This window comes from Sus scrofa, chromosome 3 (assembly GCF_054392235.1).
Source record: "Sus scrofa isolate SSC_HxYL_T2T_F1_AM1 chromosome 3, Sscrofa_HxYL_maternal_Yorkshire_Landrace_v2.0, whole genome shotgun sequence".
NCBI lineage: Eukaryota > Metazoa > Chordata > Mammalia > Artiodactyla > Suidae > Sus > Sus scrofa.
In genome coordinates, this window is record NC_139385.1 from 109,840,539 (window position 1) to 109,857,352 (window position 16,814).

At 39.8% G+C, this 16,814-nt stretch overlaps 1 protein-coding gene across 28 annotated transcripts in view; it reads right to left on the reverse strand.

The window, feature by feature from the left end:
* The window catches only part of MTA3 (metastasis associated 1 family member 3), a 229,338-nt gene that overhangs the window by 45,496 nt on the left and 167,028 nt on the right, over nt 1-16,814 (reverse strand). For 25 of the 28 annotated variants that reach the window (XR_014842082.1, XR_014842081.1, XR_014842080.1 and 22 more), the window contains one exon: nt 9,698-9,886. The exons of the other annotated variants lie outside the window; for them this stretch is intronic. Coding sequence is in view for 21 of the 25 variants with exons in the window: in XM_085019424.1 (XP_084875550.1) it covers nt 9,698-9,886 (189 nt within the window). In the remaining 4 variants the exon portion in view is untranslated. The remainder of the gene's footprint in view (nt 1-9,697; nt 9,887-16,814) is intronic. 28 annotated transcript variants of the gene reach the window in all.

A 16,814-nucleotide genomic window follows, 5' to 3' on the forward strand; every position in this document is an offset into this window, starting at 1 on the left:
CCTGCTTAGGAAGAAGAAATTCACAAGAGAAGTCATCCCCATTCTAAAAATGGGGGGGGGGGAACACAACAACAGATAATTTACAAAACCACACCCACTATTTAGTACATCAGAGAGCTAAGATTACAAGACAACCAGCTGAACTAAATACCTAAGTTGCTAAGCAAAGACAAGACTCATTAACTACTTTTACTTTGGCAGGGCACAGAAGAAACAGGTAAAATAAAGGCAGTAACAACAAAAAATTTACCAAATCATTAATGGCCAACAGTGGGCTGGGAAAACTGTTTAGGATCCCTGGAAGTTCTAGACATAAGGGGAATCCAAATACATTTGCCACAAGTTTCCATCAGAAAGAACTGAGCCAGAGCAGGAAACCTGAGAAATCCCCCACTGGTGATGAAAACTTGAATTTACACAAAGAGATGAAGAGGGGCAGAAATGAAAAAAATTTAAATAAATAAACTAACAATAATAAATATGGGGGGGGCCCGCAATCTTTAAAAGATCATTGATTGCCTAAAGCAAGAAGTAAAAATACTGCACTGTGGGATTTCGAACATGGACAGAAATTAAACGTATGACAACAAAAGCAAGTACAAGAATAGGGAGAACTACAAGTATATTGTTTCATGGTTCTTAAAATCTTTGTGATCTAAGTGGTATCAGATTTGAAGGTAAACTGTGGTACGTTAAAGCATAAATCACGAAACAAAACAAGTTTAATTAGTCAGCCACTACTAGAGATAAAAAAATTGATCAAAAGGGGCAAAGAACAAGAGTTTCCATTGTGGCTCAGTGGTTAATGAACCTGACTAGTACCCATGAGGACAAGGGTTTGATCCCTGGCCTCGCTCAGTGGGTTAAGGATCTGGTGTTGCAGTGAGCTGTGGTATAGGTCGCAGGCTTGGCTCAGATCCCATGTTGCTGTGGCTGTGGTCCAGGCCGGCAACTGTAGCTCCAATTCAACCCCAAGCCTGGGAACTTCCATATGTAGCGAGTACGGTTCCAAAAAGAAAAAGGAAAAAGAGGAGTTCCCGTCGTGGCGCAGTGGTTAACGAATCCGACTAGGAACCATGAGGTTGCGGGTTCGGTCCCTGCCCTTGCTCAGTGGGTTAATGATCCGGCGTTGCCATGAGCTGTGGTGTAGGTTGCAGACGGGGCTCGGATCCCGCGTTGCTGTGGCTCTGGCGTAGGCCGGTGGCTATAGCTCCGATTCAACCCCTAGCCTGGGAACCTCCATATGCTGCGGGAGCGGCCCAAGAAATAGCAACAACAACAACAACAAAAAGACAAAAAAAAAAAAAAAAAAAAAAGAAAAAGGAAAAAGAAAGGGAGGGCAAAGAACAATGGGATAAATGGAAAATTCATGATGATAATGGATTTAAACTGAGAAATATACGGTTAAATAATTAAAGATAAGTGGTCTAAATACACCAAGTACAAGGCAGAGATTGTCAGACTGGCTTAAAAAAAAAAAAAAGATCCAAAGTTCCTGTTGTGGCTCAGCAGTAAAGAACATGACTAGTATCCATGAGGACACAGGTTTGATCCCTAGCCTCTCTCAATGAGTTAAGGATCCAGTGTTGCCATGAAATGTGATGTAGATAACAGACTCGGCTCAACCTGGCAGTGCTGTGGCTGTGGAGTACACTAGCAGCTACAGCTCTAATTCGACTCTAGCCTGGGAACTTCCATATGCCACAGGTATGGCCCTAAAAAGCACATGCACACGTGCACACACAAACGCACACAAAGATCCAACTGTATTCCGCCTATAAAAAGACCATTCTGAACATAATAAAAGGAACATAATAAAAGGAAACAAGATATATCATGTAAACAATAAAATAAATCTGGGTTGGAGTTATATTAATAGGAGAAAAATTAGATTCTGCCACAAGGAAGCTGCATAAATAAGTGTGACACAAAGATTAAAACGGTTGGTTTATCATGAGAACATGACTAATCCTAAATGTGTATGTACCTAATAACAGTCAATGTATTTAAAGCAAAAACCTAATATAATTGAGAAGAAAAACAGAAAAATCTACAATTATAGCTAAAGTTCTTTTTTCTTTCAGCCATGCCTGTAGCACGTGGAAATTCCTGGGCCAGGGACTGAATTCACAACACAGTGACAATGCCAGATCGTTAACCTGCTGTGCCACCAGGGAAGTCCTAGCTAGAGACTTTTAATACCACTCTCTCAACAAGTAATAGAACTGGACAGAAAATCAGTAAGGCTCCAGAAGACAACACTATCAATAAACTTGACCCAAGCAGGATTTATAGAACATTATACCTAACAGCAAAATCTGTTCTTTTAAAGAGTACATGGCCCATTCGCCATAACAAACCACATACTGGGGTCAGCGCCAATCAAATCTTCAAAATGTAAAATTTGTGTCATTTTTTTTTTAAAACAAAGTATGTTTTCTGAACACAACAGAATTAAAGTGAAATTCACAAGAGAAAAATATATGGAGAGTTTCCTTGTGGCACAGTGGGTTAAGGATTTGGTGCTGTCACTACAGCGGCTTGGGTTGCTGCTGTGGTGCAGGCTTGATCCTCAGCCTGGGAACTTCCATATGCCATGGGTGTGGCTGACAAGGAAAAAAAAAGGGAGAGGAGGGGAGGAGAGGGGAGGGGCAAAGGGCAGTGGAGACTGACTGGAAATTTTTCACACTCAAGAAACCTGCTGATCAAAGGCTACACAAGACAGAGACTGGTTGTGACAAGAGAGTTCTTCCCAGAGCAGAACTGCTGTGGGAGCTGCAATGCTTAGGCTCAGGCACATAAAGCCTACCTAAGACTGGACTGGAGCAGGACAAATAAGAACCCCCATGTGCCCTCACCATGGACGTGCCACACTATTCTATCACAGGGGAAAGGGCAAAATGTGGAGAGAGGCTCTGTGGTGCATGGGAATTGTGAGCCCAGTAGGCGCTGTAGAAGTGCAGCTTGGTGTAACAAGAGGATAAGGTGTGCCCTGGTTCTGGAAGAAGGTTCCCATGGGAGGATGTGATTGGCTTGTGTGAATAAACTGTGTGCTGGCAGGGAAGTGCAATTCGTTAGGTTGAAGACTGGGTGGGGTGCTTGGCGAATTAGCCAAGTGGGGAGCCTTTCCTGATGGGTGAAGGATTTTTATCTGGCAAAAAAAGGGAAACTCAGTTAAGCCTTTGCAGTCCTGTGAGGCTCAAAGTTTTGAAGGCAATACATGAAATATTAGGCCTTCCAATACAGTGGTACACTGAAGGTAGCCAGAACAATGAAATCCAAACCTGACCAACTAGAGACCATATTAATATACTAAAAGATCTAGTTGAACAGGCAGATGACACGCACAAATAGACAGGGAACTTAAATAGAAGTAAAAGCATAAAAATAGGAGTTCCTGTCGTGGCTCAGTGGTTAACGAACCCGAGTAGTATTCATGAGGACGTGGGTTCAATCCCTGGCCTCGCTCAGTGGGTTACGGATCCAGTGTTCCCATGAGCTGTGGTGTAGGTCACAGACATGGTTCAGATCCCACGTTGCTGTGGCTGTAGCTGTGCTCGGCAGCTACAGCTCCAATTTGACCCCTAGTCTGGGAACCTCCATATGCCATAGGTATGGCCCTAGAAAGACCAAAAAAAAAAAAAAAAAAAAAAAAAAAAGGAGACGTGGTACATTTTCAAAAAGCGTAAAAATAAAAGATGAATGTTAGAAAAAAATGCTATCATATTTGAAGAATTCCTTTAACAAGTTTATCAGTTTACTGAACATAGCCCAGAAAAGAATTAGTACACTAGAAGATAAATACAAATTGTACAAATTAACACACAAACAACAAATCACAGTCCTAGAAAACTCAGTGAACTACAAGTAGATAATTACAAAGAAAATCCTATGGGACGTTTCCTTGTGGCACAGCAGGTTAAGAATCTGATGCTGTCACTACAGCGGCCTGGCCAGAGAACCTCCACGTGCCCAGGGTGCAGAAAAAAAAAAAAAAAAAGAAAGATAAGAAAAGCCTACTGAAGTACACTATAGTAGTATAAGCGCTAATAACCAAAAGCAAAGAGGAAATCTTGAGCACAAAGAAAGAGAAACATTTACATACACAGAAACTTCTCATCAGACACTACATAAGCCAGACAGAGTGACATCTTGGTAGAATACTGAAAGGGGAAAAACTGTTACGTCAATTCTATAAGAATGAAATATCTCTCCAAAGAGGGCAGTAAAGTTTTTCAGACAAAAAACAGAAGTCATTCTCAGCCGAAAGCTGAATTCATTGTCAGCCAAAATGTATATTACCGATAAATGATTACATCTGAAGTAAAGTTTCAAATTAATGATCTGAACTCCAACCTTAAAAAAATACTAGGAAAAGACAGAGCACATAAGCCCAAAACAAGCTGAAGGAAATAAATAATAAACATAAAAGCAGAAATCAATGAATCAGAAAACAAAACAAAACAAAAAAATCAATTAAATCAAAAATTGGTTCTTTGCAAAGATCAATAAAATTGATAAATCCCAAGTCAGACTAATGAGGACAAAAAGAAGAGCTACATTAGCAGTATTAGGAATGTGAGAGGGGACATCACTATAGCTCCATCCCATAGAATTTAAAAGGATAATGAGATTATAAAAAACTTTACGACAACAACCTAGATAAAATGGACAGTGTCACCAGCAAGATAAAGGAGGACGAGCCAGATTTTGTAACCCCACAAGAAACAATAATTAGACAGCTATCAATAGATGAAAGTTCCCCTGGGAGGACTGCAAGAGTCAAATAGGAACTTACAGCAACACAGTGCAGAAAAAACTGGAGGATAACTGTACAGAAACGATCACTGAGGAGATGAGCATTAGCTGAGACATCTGAGAATGACTAAGAACAGAGAAGCCACATGGTGGACACCAGTGTGGTCATCGGTGGCCTGCTCTGCAGAGAAACCTGGCAGTTCTGGTCACTGAGGACTTCAGCAGCCCCCAAGACAGTGTGGAATCCCTTCATCTTGCACAGTAGAGGACTGTGTCATGTTTGTTGACATGGACCTCAGCAGCCTCCTCCGCAGAAGAAATCCGCAGCTTCTGCCACCAAGGTAACCAAGAGCCATCGCTATTGCTGGCCTCCCAGGGAGGGAGATACTGCTGCACTGCTCCCAAAAGACATGCACACCTGGACCCCAGAGTCCTAGCTGTTCCACAGCGCTCACATCCCAGACACCAGATCACAGGCTGCAGTCACCCTCTGAGCGCACACACTTCCCTCCTGGCTTTAAGGTTGATCCACACATACCCACACCTCAGGCATCACTGCCACCAACTGAGCAGGTCAAAGCAAGACCCAGCAACAAAAGAGACCCTTCACCCATGACAAATGCTGTGGGAGAAAAAGAATCCAGAAGGTTCCCCAGCAGCCTTTGCCACTGAAGATCCCAGAAGTCCTCTCTGCTGCTGCAGACCCCTGCAGCCCTGGTCATGGAGACCCCTGCAATCTTTACCAGCACTGGCTTTGGCTGATACAGCTGAACATGCAAAGCCAATGGACCTTCCCAGGAGCTGCAACCATCACACCCCACTTAGCTGGCACCCTTGTACCCACTTGCAGGTAAAGGTCTTTCTCCGCTAAAAGCAGTCTGTAAAGTCTGATAGAAGTGACCGCTCAATCAAATGCACAGACACCAACACAAGGCTATGAGAAACATGAAAAACTAAGAAACATAACACCCTCAAAGGAACACAGTAATTTTCCAGGAACTGACCCCAAAGAAATAGAGATCTAGGATTTGCCTGGTAAAGAATTTAGAAGAATTGTTTTAAAGAAGTTGAGTAAGCTACAAGAAAATGCAGATAGACAATGAAATCAGGAAAACAATACACAAACAAAACAAGTTCAACAGAGAGAGGAAAAAAAATCACTTAGAAAACCCAAATTCTAAAGCTAAAGAATACAATGAATTAAATGAAATACAGAATACAGAACATCAGCAACAGACTTGATCAAGCAGAAAAATCTGTGAACTCAACAACAGGTCATTAGAGGAGTTCCCGCTGTGATGCAACAGAATTGGTGGCTTCTGTAGCACCAGGACACAGGTTCAATCCCCAGCCAGGCACAGTAGATTAAGGGATCTGGCACTGCCACACTGCAGTGTGGGTCGCAACTGATCCCTGGACCAGGAAGTCCATATACTGTGAGGCAGCCAAAAAAGAAAAAAAAAAGAAAAACAACAAAAAAGATAGGTCAAGAGTTCCTGTCATGGCTTAGTGGTTAACAAACCCAACTAACATCCATGAAGACTCAGGTTCGATCCCTGGTCTTGATCATCAGGTTAAGGATCTGGCGGTGCTGTTAGCTGTGGTACAGGTTGCAGACGTGGCATGGATCCTGCATTGCTGTGGCTGTGGCTGTGGCTGGCAGCTATAGCACTGATTCCATCCCTAGCCTGGGGCCCTCCACATGCTGCAGGTTCAGCCCTAAAAAGCAAAAGACCAAAAAAAAAAAAAAAAAAAAAAAAAGTCATTAGCAATTACCCAGTCAGAGGAAAAAATAAAAAAAGAATGAAAAGAGGGGCTCCTTGGTGGCCTAGTAGGTTAAGGGTCTGGCGTTGTCACTGCTGTGGCTGGGGTTACTGCTGTGGCATGGGTTTAATCTCCAGCCTGGGAACATTGGCATGAGGCAGATGCAGCCAAAAAAATAAATAAGTAATGAAAAGACAGTGATCCCACTTAGCAGAAGAAAGGAAACAACAAAGACCAGAACAGAAATAAATGAAGTGGAAACAAGGAAATCAACAGAAAAGATCTATGGACTGAGTGCTGGTTTTTTTTTGAAAAGACAAACGAAATTAAGTCATTAGCTAAACTAAGGGAAAAAAAAAGAGAAGACTGAAATAAATAAAATCAGAACTGAAAGAAGAGACATTACAAATGATACCACAGAAACACAAAGAATCATAGGAGATTACTATGAACAATTAAACACCAACAAATTGGATAATCTAGAAATAAATGGATAAATTCCAATAAACAACCTATCCAGACTGAATCATGAAGAAACAGAAAATATGAGTAGAATACTGAATCAGTAATCAAAAACCTTCTAACAAAGAAAAGCCCAGGACCAGATGGCTTCACCAAAGATTTAAAGAAGAATTAACGCTAACTCTTAACAACATTTTAAAAAAATAATAGCCATCCTAACAGGTATCAGGCAATGTCTCACTGAATTTTGATTTGGATTTCCCTGATGATTAGTGATGCTGAACACTTTTTTGTGTACTTGCTTTTCACCAATGGGTGGAGGAGGGGAAATGTAAGTTTAAAAACACCCCAAACCCAAAGTTTAAAAACACAAACCCTTGGAATAGTTAGGCTCTTGATGTTCTATCTTCTTTAAGCTTTTTGACACTAATGACGAATTCCAATCTTCAAAGCACAAAAAACCTAATGTGGATTGGCTCATCGACAAGCCCTCTAAACAACTTCAGAAAAAACTAATATACGTTGTGCTACAAATTACTAAGAATTGTGTTAGATCATAATCCTACAGCATTACTGCTGGTATACCAATATCTGCAGTTATTTTACCTCCTATGAATGCCAGCTACTACCAAGCTACTGTGCAGCTTTTCCTAGTCCTTTATTAGGTGCCCAGAGTGCTGTGTACAAGATCCACACCTCAGTGTATACCGGTCAATTTGCTGCTCTCTCCCTTTGCCATCAAAGGTCCAGCTGCAATGCCAGTTAACTCTGTGAAGACAATCCTGGTTTAATCAGCACAACTAATAGTTCCCTTCCCACCGCCTCCATAAAACTTGTTCTTATTACTGACAGAAATAATTACATTATATTTTACTTGAGAGAATATCTTTCAATCTCTTGATCTTGATTATGAATTCATTCCCTGAAATAAGGACACATTAAACTTCTGTTGCATGCCGAGTGCAAACCTAAGGGCCTGGTATGTTGCAGGTGCTTAATAAACATTTGTTGAATTGAACCAAGTCGAAATGATTACTGGAACATAAAATGAGCATGTCACACTCAGTGCAGGGAAAAGTAGTATCACCTTAGTATTTCTCACCTTCTACTGGTTTATCAGACCTACAGACTTTGATTTTTAGAGGGTTGTGTTTTTGCAGTTTCTATTTAGTGGTGCAGCTACACTATATTAATAACACTGTGCTGCTGCTTGTTATTCTGACCACCTGAAGCTAAATGCTACCAATGCATTTTAAATTCTCAACTGCATGTCTTATAAATTGACACCATGAAATATAACAATCTGGATATGAGTGACGTTTTGCCAGAACAAATGCCAGTGACACTAATAGCTTTAATTATCATGTTTGGGATTTAATATATCAACACGTATTAATAAGTAAAATTTTCGGAGTTCCCGTTGTGGCTCAGTGGTTAACAAATCCAACCAGGAACCATGAGGTTGCGGGTTTGATCCCCGGCCTCACTCAGTGAGTTGGGGATGCAGCGTTGCCATGAGCTGTGGTGTAGATAGAAGACGCAGCTCAGATCTGGCATAGCAATGGCTGTGGCGTAGGCCGGTGGCTATAGGTCCTATTAGACCCTTAGCCTGGGAACTTCCATATGCCATGGGAGAGACCTTAGAAAAGGCAAAAAGACCAAAAAAAAAAAAAAAAAAAAAGTAAAATTTTCCTTCAGAAAAAAATTCAAAAAAGATGCAACAACATAAAAGGCAGGATATTAGCTCACATTAAATACTTCATAGTCTGTAAAGAGTCTATTTTCATAATTTCTTATAGCAATGGCAGCTCTAGAAAGCTACTTCTCAAATAGAAATTTTTTCTCATTTCAAAGAGATTGTAAGCTTAATTACGGAGAGTGACTCCATATATACAAAGGAAGCATATAATAGTAGACATGATGACCTAGTATTTAAAATGCAAGTAAGGGGAGTTCCCGTCGTGGCGCAGTGGTTAACGAATCCGACTAGGAACCAGGAGGTTTTGGGTTCGGTCCCCGCCCTTGCTCAGTGGGTTAATGATCCGGCGTTGCCGTGAGCTGTGGTGTAGGTTGCAGACGCGGCTCGGATCCCACATTGCTGTGGCTCTGGTGTAGGCCGGCGGCTACAGCTCTGATTAGACCCCTAGCCTGGGAACCTCCATATGCCCAGGGAGCGGCCCAAGAAAAGGCAAAAAGACAAAAAAAAAAATGCAAGTAAGGTCCTGCATATCATCAAGAAGAGTCAAAGACTGAAAACCCATAAAGCAAATTCTCCTACTCTGCTTGGTACAGGTCGTTTCTATATTAGAGGTCTGCATCAATTCAGGCTCAAAGATTAGTAAGATAACTAGAAAAATCCTGAAGGTCTAAAGGAGAATAATAAGCTTAAAAAGCAGAGATCAGAAATATTTAGTGCAAGTGGTTAGAAAAGCTGAGCACATTTTAAACTTGGAACTCAGAGAGAGGCAACTCATACTGCCAGGGTTTACGGCAAGAACTCAGGGCCTCCTGACCCTGGGTCTTACTCACAATTACTTCTCAGGACAAATGTCAATGTCTCCCTCCACAAGACTGGCCTTCATTCTATGTTGAGCAGATAAAAATTACTAAGTCACAGGCTTGCTAGACGAATAGTGTAAGCTTTACTAAATTTTTAAAACAGACAAAATATTCCCACCCCAACACTTTATTTAATTCACAATTTTCTACTTACAAAATCTTGACGTATGTCATTGAAGTCTTTGCCATATTTTTCCAGTGCCTCTTCAAATAAACTAGCTTCAGAGGCTGACCATTCTTCCATTTCATCTCTGCATAAAACAGGTCCCCCAAGTGGTACTAAGACACTAATTGCACTGCTTAAATCATAGCTGTGCCTATACAACGTATCCATAGCATGAAACTACAAAAAAAGAGGAGAGAAAAGATCAGCCAGAAATGCAAACTTGCTAAATTATTTAAGAACAGAAATACTAAAATGCATAATGCACTAAATTAGCGATATACTTAGTATTTGATTTTAGGTAACACAATTAAGAAAAAAATTAGGGAGTTCCCATCATGGCATAGAGAAAATGAATCCAACTAGGAACCATGAGATTATGGGTTCGATCCCTGGCCTTGCTCCGTGGGTTAAGGATCCAGCATTGCCGTGAGTTGTGGTGTAGGTTGCAGATGCGGCTTGGATCTGGTGTTGCTGTGGCTGTGGCCTAGGCCGGCAGCAACAGCTCCGACTGGACCCCTAGCCTGGGAACTTCCATATGCCTTGGGTGCGGCCCTAAAAAGGACAAAAGACAAAAAAGAAAAAAATTAAACAAATTACTTAATTACTTAAAATACCATTTATTGCTTTTAGGAATATGTTGATCTGTACCTTTTAAGGTCTTTTGGGTGTTTTTTGTTTGTTTTTGCCATGCCTGCAGCATGCAAAACTTCCCAGGCGAAGGATCCAACCCATGTTACAGCAGCAACCTGAGGCACAGCAGTGACAATGCCGGGTCCTTAACACAATGAGCCACCAGGAAACAAGGTGTCCATTTTTTAAAATGCATTTATTTGTTATAGCAACCCAGCCATGAAGACCTAAGACCTCCAGCTATTAAAATTAGAATCCAGTAAGTTTTACTATCCTTTTGATTAAAAATATCAGATTCAGAGTTCCCGTTGTGGCTCGGCATTTTAAGAACCCAACTAGTATCCATGAGGATGTGGGGTTTGATCCCTGGCCCTGCTCAGTGGGTTAAAGATTCAGCATTGCCACAAGTTGTGGCACAGGTTGAGGATGCAGCTTGGATCCCGAGTTGCTATGGCTGTGGCATAGGCTAGTGGCTATGGTTCTGATTCAACCCTTAATCTAGGAACTTCCATATGCCATGGGTGCGGCCCTAAAAAGACCAAAAAAAAAAAAAAAAAAAAGCCAGAGTTACTTCACTTCAGCTATTGTACAAGGTTGGCATAGCCTTCCTTAACAAGGGGAAAATATGAGTACATATCAAAGAGTAAGAAAAAAAATATTCTTATGTTGGATTAAGAGAATTATACACTAAGGAGAGATGAGAAAACAATGAAACTGAGAATGATGATTAAGACAAAATTACACATCCATGCTAAACATAACAAAAAAAACAAAACTACATATTCACATAAAAATAGTAACTTGCCTTAAATTTTCTAAGACCAAGAATAGATGACTAGGCTTGCTTGGAATAGGCTAGGCCAGTGGGGGTACATAAATATTTTAAGGGCGAGTGATACGAAGAGTAATTTGAAAGGGGGAAAGATAGATTAGGATAATATAACTGGCTTTTTACAAAGTACCTTGGATCTAGCTTATTTTTTAAAAAATCCATTCATAATATGCATGCACATTTGCATGTGTAGCAGGAAACCTGCAAAACAGGATGGCCAGCTCTGTGTTGGGGTAAGTATCTGGTGTGAGGCAACTTTGGTTGATGGGAAAATTTTGCCAAGTGAGAATTAGTTCTGTTTAAATTTCCTAACATGTGAAGTCTTACACCTTTTACACAAAGTATCTTTTAACAATTATTAAAATTTCATAAATGAGGTTAGAGTCCCATCTATGTGACAGAATGTTGCTTAAAAATTTAGCTTAAAAGCTATCCCTAAATATCTGATAGGGACAGAGGACAGTTCCCTACAGGTACAAAAGCATAAAATAAGCTCTGATATCAGCTAAACTCTATTAGAGAGAAAAATTTATTAGCTAAAATACATATTAAAATATTTACACTGTGATACATTAAGATGCCGAATAAGGGTACAGAATATGAATTTGTTGACAGAGCTAAAAGCAGGGTTTGGGACAAGTTTATTAACAGTAACTCACTAACGGCTTTAACAAGGGTTGACACCTCACCTAAAATAAATCACTGGATTCCATAAAACAAAAGCAAACTAATTTCATAATCAATTTCTTAATTATAATCACAGCTAGGACTACACTGATCACATGTAGTCTCTTGCTGTATGTGTCACAATCATGGACGAATAACTTCAACTTTCAAGTGAATTTCTTCTTACTCTTCTGCAGCAAAGGTCACAAAAATGTTAGAATTGATCTTTATTCTTCCCTTGTGCTCTACAAACTTCAGAATCAACTAAATTTCGCTTTTCTAGCTAACCTCTCACTTCACAGGTTCAGCGGTTTAAGCTGTATGTACACTGTCATACACTCTTACGCCATCATCCCTGAAACTAAATAACTATTTAGATAACTGATCTATGAAAATGTAAAGATCAACAGCACTTAGGGATCCCTTCAATTAATAAATATATTTCCATAAATGACTATTTTTAAAACTCCTAAAATTATAGTGGATAACTTAAAAAAATTAAATGATATTCTAAATCAACAATTATACAAATTTACTGTGCTGCTGAGATTGTTCAGGAGGTACAAGTAATTTTTATAATTAGCAGATGTGCTCTGAAATCAAAAATCACAAGTTTAAATGAGCTTTCTCTCAGCGGATATTATACCAACCACTCAACGTGTGAATGGATTTTCAGTCTTTTGTTCATGTTATATGAATAAAAATGTCTTACAGGCACTTTTTAAAATGATGATGGGCTTTAACTAACAAGGCTTCAAAGTACCAAAGTAGTATCCCAGGCTTCATTAAGTGACTGTGACCAAAATCCAAAGTGATCAGGTTGTTTTAAAGGTTCTGTTATTGGAGTTCTGTTGTGGTGCAATGGATTAATGATATGGCGTTGATGTGGTGGCGCCGGTTTGATCCCTGGCCTGGCACAGTGGGTTAAGGATCAGGTGTTGCTTCAATAGTGATGTAGTTGCAGTTGTGGCTTGGATGTGACCCCTGGTCCAGGAACTTCCATACGCTGTGGGTGTAGACAAAAATGGAAAAAAATAAATAAAGGTTCTGTTGTGGTTGTTTGTTTGTTTGTTTCTGGCTGCACCTGCGGCATGCAGACATTCTGGGGCCAGGGATCCAATCTGAGCCACAGCAGTGAAAATGCTGGAACTTTAACCTGCTGAGCCACCAGGGAACTCCCTCAAAGTTCTGTTCTTTACAGAGTATGTTTGTGTTGCTGAACACTGAAATAATAAGCATTTGCTTTTGGAAGACTAACTCCTGCGTTCTGTCACAAATCAGATGGAAAGAATGGGTCAGACTTAGGCTGAGTGCAGGCTATGAAACCTCCAAAGCCCACATTTACTACCACAGCCTAGAGGAGAGTGCAGTAATGATTAGTATGTGTAGAAAATAAAAATCCCATTAGACACAGGCATTGTGGAATGCCTAAGGAATAATTCTGTTAAAAATCAATGACCACCTTCACAAAAGAGGATCACATTATTTGCAAGGAGTCTGTATTAACTCCATCTCTCTAATACACATAGAAGATTCTTCTGAAGAAACTTTTGTACAGTCCAATCCTACTGCAAAAAGCTACATAAGTAAAACACAAAATATACTTTCTAAAACAGAAAGACTCCAGTGGAAATTCACAGAAATAGGCTAAGAAAAGACATAGGAGTCTGACCTATAACCAACAACTTACTATTTATCAGTTAAGATTAAAGCCTCAAAGAGCTAGACATATAACATGAATTTTTATATGAATTTTGAGAAAAGTAACAATTTATGATAAGAGAAGTCAGAAATAATGACTGCCTCAGAAGGGGGTATCATTGACTGCGAAGGAAGATGAGGGAATCTTGTTTGTCATCTAGGTCTGAGCAGTGGTTTATATGAACGTAAAAATTTTAAAGCTGTGCACCTACTATAGGTATACCTCAATTTAAAATAAGATAAAGAACTTGAAAATGAAAGTCTCCAGATACTTTGCAAAGATATTATCTTTTCAATAGAAATACAGATACACACAAGATCCATTCAAATCTAAATTTTTAAAATCATAAGAACTCAGCACAAACTGTTCCTTCTGCCAAATAGTGGTGAAGGTGTTGTCACATTTCATCTCATCAAAACAGATGGAGATGACAAACAGAAATATTTTAGGAGAAAGACTGACAATGAAATCTTGGCAGTGGACTTCTCATCTTTTGTTCATTAAGCAGAATTACACTATGGTGAACTAGACTATTGTTCGGCAAGTGTTCACTCCCTCCCCGGGACTTCTGAGGGAGAGTATTCTTCCGCTCCGTAGAGATTGTGACTGGCCATGTGACTCGGGTGGCCAACTGGATGTGTGACATTACAGAGCCTGGACATTATTTTGTGCATCTGGACTTGTGCTATTGACTTTTGTCAACAGAAGACAAGAGAGAAACAGACGAGATTTGGACCCAACCTGCAGCTTCACCCCTAAATCAGGCCAGTATAGTTCAACAGAACCCTAGACAATCTATAGAAATTAATGCTTGTTGTTATAAGCCAATGAAATTCTGGGCAGTATAACAGATACTATGTTTTCCTTTTTGAGAATTACAAGCTTATTCACCCAGTGCTAGAACAGCCTTCAGCTGTTGCTCCTCTCTAGACTGTCCTCAATTTAAGAAAGATTCATCCCCCAAGGTCACGCCCTCTTTTGGGGGCAGCTTGCATCCGACGATGCATGAATGTAAAGGCTGAGGCCTTTGTTCACACAGTGTCACAGCCCCCTTCTCCCTCTGTTCAATCCTGCCTCCTTCCCTTCCCTTCCACTGGTGTTGATCCCAAGGATACTCTCTAGTAAATTTCCAGCATGTAAATCTCCACCTCAGAATCTGTTTCCTTGGACCCGACCTTTAAGATGTAACATTATTTTGGCAATGGCTAACTGATATGCACAAATACTCACTACTACTGACCTGCTCAGAATTCTATAAAAACTTTATATGTATAACTCCAGCACAAATTATAGCATTCGGAACAACAAATCTATTTTAAAATTAATGAGTGTGGAGTTCCCGTGGTGGCGCGGTGGTTAACGAATCCGACTAGGAACCATGAGGTTGCGGGTTTGGTCCCTGCCCTTGCTCAGTGGGTTAACGATCTGGTGTTGCCGTGAGCTGTGGTGTAGGTTGCAGACACGGCTCAGATCCCGCGTTGCTGTGGCTCTGGCTGCTGTGGCCCTGGCGTAGGCCAGTGGCTACAGCTCCGATTGGACCCCTAGCCTGGGAACCTCCATATGCCGTGGGAGTGGCCTAAAGAAATAGCAAAAAGACAAAAAAATTAAATTAAATTAATGAGTGTATGTTTTCTCAAGCAGAAATTTAAATTCTCATAAGTAAATCTCAAACCATGATCAAGGCAAAAAAAAGTTTATATAAAATAAGTATGCCATCCACTGTCGATTTTTGCTTCAATGCATAGTACCCCAAGCAAAATCCCACATTCCTAATCAAATTTGTTAAGATTTACTGGTCCTTCACTCAAATCAACCTATAAAATACCCAGACCCGTGTTCTTATGTGTACTCATAGCGTCTGATTATTACCACCAGCAAGCTACAGGGGAGGCAGTCCTAATATCAGATAACCCCATGGCCCTCTTATCATGAATATAATATATATTCTATTATATATATTATATAATTATTATAATTTTGCATATTTATGTTATATATTATATATAATTATGATATAATAATATTATATATCTTATCATGAATATAACTGTGGGTTCCTCCCCCCGGCTGCAATTCTAGACACAAACCAGACATATATAGAATACACCTCTGCAAGGACACTGGAGAACAGGTAATGTAGGCAAGGAGAGGCTAAGATACTTCAGGAAGAAGAAGTATGAGAGGTGAGCCTGCACACCCAGCTTTTACTCTGAGGTTATTTTCTATGCTACAAGAGAGAACAGACCAAAAGCAAAGTTTGCTTCCTATTAAGCTGAGGTGAAAGTGGCTAAGACCTGTGCGCAAAATCCTTGGGAGGATTATATTCCAGGCCCTTTTAAAGGAAATCACAACGTATTAAAATAACTGGTATTATAGATGGTCTCTGACCACAACCTCCAAACATGAACTCATTTCCTTGGAAACTAACTCCCAGATAAATGCAAAATTTTAAAGCAAATTAGGAAATAACAAGAACCAAATAATAATGAAAATACTGTACATTAAAATCTATGAGACCATGGGTGTGGCCATAAAAACAAGTAATTCAAAAATAAAGTGAAAAAATAAAATAAAATATATAAGATATAGAGGGACATTTAAAACCTTTTAAAAACATTTTTAAAATTATAGTTGATTTACAATGTTCTGTCAATTTCTGCTGTATAACAAAGTGATCCAGTCTTACATACATATATGTACACACATACAATTATTTTTCAGGACATTTATAATTGTAATTACTAATAATAGAGAAGTAGATAAATGAAATTAATGGGCCAAAAACTGGTCTTACAAAGCTGGGAAAGGAATATCAGGGTAAAGCCAAAGAAATTAGAAGGAAGAAAATAATAAAGAGCATAAATAAATTAAATAGAAAACAAACATACAGGAGTTCCCGTCGTGGCGCAGTGGTTAAGAAATCCGACTAGGAATCATGAGGTGGTGGGTTCGATCCCTGCCCTTGCTCAGTGGGTTAACGATCCAGCGTTGCCATGAACTGTGGTGTAGGTTGCAGACGCGGCTCGGATCCTGCGTTGCTGTGGCTGTGGCGTAGGCTGGCGGCTACAGCTCCAATTAGACCCCTAGCCTGGGAACCTCCATATGCCACGGGAGCGGCCCAAGAAAAGGCAAAAAGACAAAAAGACAAAAAAAGAAAAGAAAAAAAAAAAAAAAGAAAACAAACATACAATAAGGAAAATCAACTAAACTAAAATCTCATTCTTTTTAGATACTACAAGAGAAATTTCTGGCAAAACTACCAAAAAAAAAAAAAA